Below are 8,921 nucleotides of genomic sequence, written 5' to 3' on the forward strand. Positions count from 1 at the left end.
ATGAGAATTTGGTATCGTGCCAAGAATTAAGAGAATAATTAAATCGAATCAAATTGATACAAAAAAAATTGAGCTCAATTCAAAATTTTTTGTTCGAAATTTTACTTAAACTGGATTAAGTTTTAAATTTTAAATTTGAGTTTGACTAAAAATAAAAGTTAAATTATTCGAATTCACTCGATTAAGTTAATTTATCAAATAAAAAAATAGTTCAATTTTTATATTCAATTTCAATCAAACTTGATTATTTATGTTTGAACTTCAATCAAGCTTGATTATTTATGTTTAAATTCGAGTTTGAATTTAAATTTATATATATAAGGATAAAATAGTAAATTTTTAATTAAAATAATAAAATATATATTAAAATAAAAAAACTCGATTAAGTTTACAATTTGTTTGAACTTGACTCAATAATGATCGAATTAAATTTAAATTTTATCTGTTTTCTTAACCAAATTGAAAATTGAGATATCATAAAAGAAAAATTTATATAAAATTTTACAAGTGGAGTTCATGAAAGTTTTTATTAGAAATAAGTAAATTAAAATCAAAATCAAATTTGAGAAATTAAAAAATCTTATCATGTAAATCAATAATGTAAAATTTGAAAAAATTTTAATAATTTTTTATAAATTTATTAAATAAATATTTTTAGTAAAAATAATGACATAATTTTTATCGTTAAATAAGTATCGATCAAATTTGAATTATAAATAATTTTTTAATAAATTTTTTATATATTATTGATATTTATATTAAACTATATCAATTTATTGATTCAATTTTTTTATTAAAATTTTTATTTATTTATTTTTAATAAAAAATTTTATATTCTCCACCTGTAAAACTTCATATAAGTTTTATCTTATATCATACTCAAGTAGAACAATACTTGATTGGCATCTTAGAAAATAAAAGATGTGGCCTTTTCTGGTTTCTCTTTCCTTTTGAAGAATCATCACTTAAGCGACATAATGGGAATGAATCATAATCTAGGACTTTTGTATTAGTTGAACAACTCCTTCAAGTTTACGAAAGTGACTGAGCCTTCGTTTGAATTGAAACTTGACCTCGATGAGATTCCCTTTTTTATGAAAAGTTACGTCTATTGCACTGATAATTCATTTGGATAATTAATTTGCAATGCAAAAATTAGCTTTTAGTGATAGAAAATTTGAAGTCTAATGACGTTAAAGATGATAATGGATTAAATCGAATTTAATTTAATTTTTGAAATAATATATAATTATATGAATTTTTAAAACTCAATCATAATCTAAATCGATATTTTCTTACACTGATTTGATCAAAATCAAATTCTAACAATTCAGATAATATATAATATTATAAAATTTTTATTTTTATATATTATTTTAATAAAATTTTAATATAGTTAAATCGATTTATATATAATAATTATTTTTATTTTATAAAAATTTAAAAAATATATAATTCGATTCAATTTAATTTTTTTTAATTTTTAATATCTTGATTTAAAATTTGATCCAAAAAATATATATATTTAATATATGAATTTAATTTAAATTAAATAAAAAAAATCAATTTAAATTAAATCAAATATTATAATTTTGAATCGATTTTCGATTTTTTTCTCACTCTTAAATGATACAATAGCCCATTTACTTTTTGTATTTTACTTTTTTGCATTTGTAATTATATTGAAGAGATAATAATATTCTTATAATTTAACTTATTTTTTAAAACTTTTATTTAAAAATTATAAAATATTTTTATGAATTTAATATAATGAAATTAGTATTTAATATGCTATTATTATTATTATTACTAATTTTAATTATTTTATTAGCAGAATTATTTTTGTCATAAGAATAATTTAATAAAATTTTAATTATTTATTAGTTTTATGAATTTTATATTATATATAAATTTTAATATAATAACTTTAGTAATCATATTTTTCTTATCACAGTACATTTTATTAGCATTACTATATTTAAATCCAAATATATTTTTTATTATTAATTTTAATTTTATTATTATAATAATTAATCTCACAATCATAATTATTTGTAATCTGTCCGCAATCAATTTCCATCCAAATTTATCCGTTAACATTAACTTCTTTGGATCCTCCAAAACAGACTTTGGGATTATGACTTAAATGCCATGCGCACCAGCAAGAAGAGAAGAACAGATAATTTCATGAAAAAGATTATAAAAAAAATCAGATTTTTAGTGAGGGTCCCTCGTTTTGTTTTGTGGTTATAAAATCCGTATGTCAAACAGGACTAGAAGGTCAACTCAAGACTCTAGCGACATAGTTTAAATTTGCTTGTCAGTTTGGACAACTGACACATCTGAAATTCAAACCGTTGAATTCTTCAATCAGGAAACAGTGCAAAATTAGATACCAAAAATATCAGATTTTCAAAGGGCAATAGAAAGGAAAGCTTTGCAAGAAACGAAATGAAAATGTTCATGGAAGTCTCCCAAACCAAACCCTGGTAGAATAGTCAAAGCACCCAACGAGGTAAGACATTAGCATTGCTTGATTTTCTTGTATTGTTATCTCTCTCGTCTTAACCAACTTCAAAATGGGCTCTCGAACTTCCGTTTCTATATTTTTCCTTTGGTTTTTCACCGTTGACGACTGGTTTCCTCAATTGGGTTTTGCTTCATTTTCCTCATCCTTTTCTCTATGTAGTTGACCGTCTTTTATTTGCCTTATTTTCATTGCTGCCGTTTTTTAAGCTCTTAATCGAATTCCTATGGTCAAGTCACTCTTCTGCTGCTCTTCAATTTCTCATTGTTTTTCCCATTCAAGTTTATTGATTCACTTACCGTTTTTTTGTAGATTTTTCTAGTGGGAATCCAAAAAAGAACTGGTTTTTAGCCTTTTAAAGTTCAAACAATGAAGTGTTTTCACTATTTCAAGGACAGGTCTAGAAGCAGGGGACAAAGATCAGCCCCAGAGTTGAAAGGAGAACGGAAATCAGAGGAATATTCAGGGCCTGATCGGATCACAAAGTCCTCATGCTCAGCAGCTTCTCCACGTAGCATACCAGAGTTGTACGAAGAGAAAGCTCACAATTTGCGGGTCTTCTCTTTCTCAGAGCTTAGACAAGCCACTCGTGATTTCAATTTGCTGCTTAAGATTGGCGAAGGCGGCTTTGGAAGCGTCTATAAAGGTACAATCAAGCCTGCTGATGGAAAGGGTGAGCCAGTGGTGGTTGCTATTAAAAAGCTTAACAAAAATGGCTTGCAGGTATGCCTTCTTCCTCTGTTTGGGAAGCTAGAAAAAGATTTCCTTCAACCTTTCTTGTATTTTGTGCTTGATCTTCAAGGACTAATTCAAATCAGATCTTAAATTGCATGACTGTTAACACCAATTTTAGGTATGCACAAGGGGCTTTCCTGTTATCAGATGCTGCCTATAATTGAGATTTTCATCTTAATTTGGTGGAAGCTGCTAGTACATATAGCAATAGAAGGGTTTTATTGCCATAACTGATGTTACATAGTTCTATTTAATCCAGGGACATAAGCAATGGGTGGCAGAAGTTCAGTTTCTTGGTGTTGTTGAGCACCCCAATCTCGTCAAACTCATAGGATACTGTGCTGTGGATGGAGAAAGAGGGATCCAGCGTCTTCTGGTATATGAGTTTATGCAACACAAGAGCTTAGAAGATCATCTTTTCCGTCGGGCACTCCCGCCTCTTCCTTGGAAAACAAGATTGCAGATAATACTTGGAGCTGCTGAAGGATTAGCATATCTGCATGAAGGTTTAGAAGTTCAGGTTCCTTTCGGAAACACTAACCATGCATTTCTTCTGCTCTAACGTGTACCAAAACCACAACATTTTGAACATAAAACACACTCTTTGTCTTGCTGATGAATCATCAGTTTCTGGTTTTGAATTGGTTCTTAATTGGTTCTTTTGTGCTCAATCTTTGGTTTCATAATAATGCAAGGTAATATATCGAGATTTCAAAGCCTCCAACGTGTTACTGGATGAGAACTTCAATCCAAAGCTTTCAGACTTTGGGCTTGCTAGGGAGGGGCCAATGGCTGGGCACACACATGTTTCAACAGCCGTTAGTATTCTCTGTACTTCCCCCTTAATTCAGCAGTGTTGATGATGTTAACAAGCTTTGCTTTTGTTCTCATCAGGTTGTCGGGACTTATGGTTATGCTGCTCCTGATTACATTGAGACAGGACATCTCACGGACAAGAGTGATGTATGGAGCTTTGGAGTGGTATTATATGAGATTCTTACTGGCAGGCGATCATTGGAAAGAGGACGTCCAAAAGCAGAGCAGAAGCTCTTGGATTGGGTGAAACTGTTCCCTGCTGATAGTAAAAAGTTCAGCTTAATAATGGATCCTCGACTTGAAAACCAGTTTTCCATTGGAGCAGCTCGAGAAATTGCTAAGTTAGCAAACACTTGTTTATTAAAAAGTCCCAAGGACCGACCCAAGATGAGCCAGGTGGTGGAGAGATTGAAGCAGATAATCCAAGTTTCAAATGAAGGAAACTCTCAGGAGATTGAGGGTCCTGAGGTAACTGAAATTGAACCAGCTGAAACAGAAAAAAATTCAAACCATTTCAGTGTCTCCGAATCATGGAAAAGGCGGATGGCACACCTTGCAAAATTGGGTGAGCATGTTGAAGGTGCAAACAGGAGATTGATGATGTTGCAGAGGGCCAAAGTGCCTTGACTTCTCTCCTTTTCTTTTCCTCCCCTTCTAATGGTGGTCTAGTCTGTAAAATAATAGTATAAGAAAACTATAAATCATTGATTGCCATGGAAAATATGGATCTGCCATTTACATCTGATCTCTACTGTGGAGTATCCTCTGAAAAAAAATGACAAAAGTGAAAATTGATGATACAACAAGTGGAATCTGAGTGTTCATTCAATCGGACAAGTCAAGTGCTTTCAAGTTCAAACCCTCTAGTCCCTGAAAACAGAACAAAATGGCTGCAGCCCAAGATTAATTATAACGTTCATTGCCTCAAAATTTCAGGAATACAAGAAATGATAAATCTTTGAACATTTTCCATTAATGAAATCTGCAACAATCCGATGCTCTACTGAAAGTAGGATCCAGGTTCTGCAATTAGGAAGCTTTGCAGCCATGTATTAACATGAAGGGTAGGGAGAGGTCGACACAAACTTAAGGGGAGAATTGAAAAAGAAGGTGATTGAACAAGTTGTTTCTTAACGTTTCCTTCTTTTGCAAATCAGATAAAATCCATTGAGGATTATTTATACTGGTTCACCGTCCAACATAGCAATGGAAAAACATGTTCAGAACAATATTCTGGATCCATGGGATAAATCTAAGCGGCAATGAGGCAGGTTTAAGGAAGAGAAAAAGGAAAAATGACTGCAAGCATATCTGCAAATGAGTTTGCATGGATAAAAACAAAACCCGAGTGATGATTAAATACTTTCACTTCACTTCCTTCATGCACTGATAAGACTCCAGGTTTCAATTTTGCGATTGTTGCTTCATGCCCCGGAAAAACACCCATCTGTCCGATTGTGGCTAGTTATTTTCACGAGGCCATTACCCTCTCTCTGCAAAACTAATTTATTGAGGCGCGCAACGCCAACGTTTACATGCCGTAGTGACTTTTTCTTTCCTATCCAACGTGGGTTTGAAACACCCTGCGACATTGGATCGAAGCACCCTTCTTTCGATTTTGAAATGTTTATCGTGACAGTCACCCTCAACTACTGCTTACTCTTTTAGAGCATTTAACGTGACATTCTCAGTCTCGTGACGCTCTTGTCAAGGCGGCCACTCTATCTGGCTCTTCTTTGGAATGTTTGACATGGTTAGACTGACCCATCTGATCTACCTCCATTGGAGTGCTTGGCGTAGAATCTAACAAGTCAAGGGTTGAATTTGATATCAAATGCCACGTGGCCATTATCCTCTTTCTACAAAATCAACTTATTGGGGTTTGCAACGCTAACACTTATATGTCTTAGCGACCTTCATTTTTCTATCCAATGTGGAATTGAAGCACCTTATGTATTCTTTCATGGCATGACTATAACCATGCCAACCTGGAAACAGAAAAGTTATGAGATGCAGAATCCAGCAAATTTACAACATATTTTAGCCATTATCATTTTTCCTTCATCCATTTCACTTTTCTTTTTTTGGTCAAGTATTAGACCATACTTATGGGCACTTAAGATACCATTGAAAGTTGCATTTCTATTTCAATTTAAATAGGCTTAACATTCATGGACCAACCTACCTTGCCCCCATCATAACACACACCTCTCTCTCTCTTATAGTTCCCATGTAGCAACATATATAATGAAGGAACTAAAACATGAACATAGGCTTTATCATAACAATACCATTCCTAATGAAGTCACAATCAAATAAGCATTGATATCACCTTAACTCTTTGCTCTAAAAGGAGGAATAGAAATGGCTTTTACAAGCAAGAGAAACAACAAATACTAAAAGATCTTGTAAAAGATGTTCCTGTGGGATAAAGCAAATGCAGCTAAAAAGGAATCCTACAATCACTTCATGGAAATTCTAGTATGCATCATGGAAGGCAATGTGAAGCAACTTGACCAATGCTACATTTGTGCTATCTTTTCAGGAATTTGATTTATGTTCAGAATCTATAACACAATGTAAAGATATATTACATGGAATCATCATGGTAAGAGTTTTACTTGGCAAATGTTCAAAATTTGGAGTGAGGGGGATAGTCAGAAGATCATTAGTAATCTCAGATAATAACATTGTCGACAGCATGAACATGTCGTAAATATAAATTCATTATAAAAAATTAGGATAACACTGACGAAATTTTATCAATGAAAATATTTTCTCATTATCGATTGAAGTATTTTATCGATAATAGGTTATAATTATAAAAAAATCAAATAATCATCGATAAAATTTTAAAACTACCGATTGAATGTTATTATTAACTCATTTACTATCAAAAAAAATTTTTGCTGATAAATTTTATTGATAAATATTTGAAGACAGAAATTAATCTTATAGAATGAAATTTTTAATCAATAATACCCTAAGTTCTAGCAGTGATCGAAACGAAAAAAAAAAAAAAAAACCCAAAAAGGGAAATTGGGATATTGGATTGAAATTCAAGCCAGCTTTGCTGGCCCACCCTTAAACTAATCCACAGCTGAGAAACCAAAAAGAAAGCTATAGTAGTGTTCGTTTATGTGTACTTTTTTATTGATAATTTCTATAACATTCGATAATCCAACTCAATAATTGTCATCTAGATGCGTTGACTGGACTCTAAGCGGATTAGCTTAGAAAATTTAAAGCCGTGATACATAATATTGATATTGACTCTACTATTTTAAGTCATCCAAATCAAACAAAACCCATCAAACCACTGCTTTTCGAAGCATCTAACTCCACTCTTTGGGCAAGTTAGGTAATAAGTCTGCTTCATTTTTTTTAATTTATTTTTTGGGTTAGAAATGAAGGGATTTTTTTTAAATTTCATTTTACTTTTTGGCTAACAAAAATATGATATATTAATATTATAAAAAATTAAATTTATAATATTAAATATGTACAAGTCAAAGTCATTTTCTTGATATACACGAAAATCAAAAAATTCCAAAAATTGGGACCGAGGGAGTTAAATATTTTTAACATCTGCTTATGCCATTGGCATTTTTATAACTATCCATGCAAGACAAAAGCGATGTGTATTATTATAAAATGACAAGGATTAATAATGTCAGAAGTGGACTCTCTATTATAGGACTAGGGAATGAATCCACAACCAGATATTTCTTCGTGGGATTGTCTTTTACATCAAAGCATGTGTGTTTGAAATTACATCCTACTGAATTTTCTTTCCTCACCGTCCATGTCATTAAACAAATGGAAAGTTACCCCTTTTATTTGTGATTTAAGGTATATTTGGATAAGTGGTGATATTGAAAATCGGAGATAAGATTGATCATTGTTGTAATGAAATTAAAATCGATGATAATATATGTATTTAAATATAAAATAATGGTAACGATAAGGTGAATTGTAATGAAAAGAAAAATAATCATTTAAGATATTAAATTAAATATTAAATATAATAAAAATTTTAAATTATTTAATATTTATAAAAATTTATTAATAAATAATAAAATTATTTATTATAGTAAATTATTAAATTTATTTTACAATTTTTAAATAAAAAATAAAAAATAAAATTTGTAATGACACTTTAGACATAACAATAAAACTTAAAGGATAAAAATGAAAAAAAAAAAAAAAACTGGTTGATCATCAACTAGACCAAAAATTGATCAGTGGTAATTTTTTAACTTAATCACTATTTCATTTGAAAATAAAAATGACAATTGATATTCTTTGTGATTTTAATTATATCGCATTAAAGATGTCATACAATTCATATATATTATTATTGATTGACAATTGCATATTCGGATTAATAGAACATTAAACTCTTAATTTAAAATTCAAATATTAACAATCTCGATTAAATATAAAAGGCTCTTAGGTTCAGCATTCCAAAGAATGATCCTAGTTTGCACCATTTCCTTGGAACATATGATTGGAGAAGAGAAATGCATAGAAATCTGTTTAGGCCTATGACTATAGAACCGACATCCTTGATGATCCGACTGGCCAATTGCTTAATTTTCATACCATCTTTTACCTCTTTGGTATCTCAGGTTATGCTTGGCATGTCACTAATGGGGGCCATATGAGAATTTACTGAGAAATCTAAGAAAGTGAAAAGCTGTAAATCAACACAAATGTACCAAACATTCAGGATCCCAAGGGAAAATGCCTAGTGCAAAGGAAGCAAAGTGATGAGATTGTGAAAAGGTAGATCCGATAATTTGAAACATGAGATTGTGATATGATATATAAACGATATGAA

The 8,921-nt window shown here is 30.8% G+C and overlaps 1 protein-coding gene across 2 annotated transcripts; it reads left to right on the forward strand.

The window, feature by feature from the left end:
• The first annotated feature begins 2,366 nt into the window (after positions 1–2,366).
• Positions 2,367–4,823, forward strand: LOC111288394 (putative serine/threonine-protein kinase PBL19). Of its 2 annotated transcripts, XM_089759276.1 has the most exons (5): positions 2,367–2,515; positions 2,840–3,250; positions 3,522–3,782; positions 3,958–4,080; positions 4,157–4,823. In XM_089759276.1, exons 2-5 carry the CDS (start codon positions 2,897–2,899, stop codon positions 4,703–4,705), a joined length of 1,287 nt encoding a protein of 428 aa, XP_089615402.1. In that variant the 5' UTR covers positions 2,367–2,515; positions 2,840–2,896; the 3' UTR covers positions 4,706–4,823. The 2 variants fall into 2 exon arrangements, with proteins under 2 accessions (XP_089615402.1, XP_022735008.2); XM_022879273.2 differs by lacking the exon at positions 2,367–2,515 and having other exon boundaries at positions 2,555–3,250.
• The last annotated feature ends 4,098 nt before the right edge of the window (positions 4,824–8,921 follow it).

The sequence above is a fragment of the Durio zibethinus genome, chromosome 4 (assembly GCF_047325235.1).
Source record: "Durio zibethinus cultivar Kanyao isolate XHJ-2024 chromosome 4, ASM4732523v1, whole genome shotgun sequence".
NCBI lineage: Eukaryota > Viridiplantae > Streptophyta > Magnoliopsida > Malvales > Malvaceae > Durio > Durio zibethinus.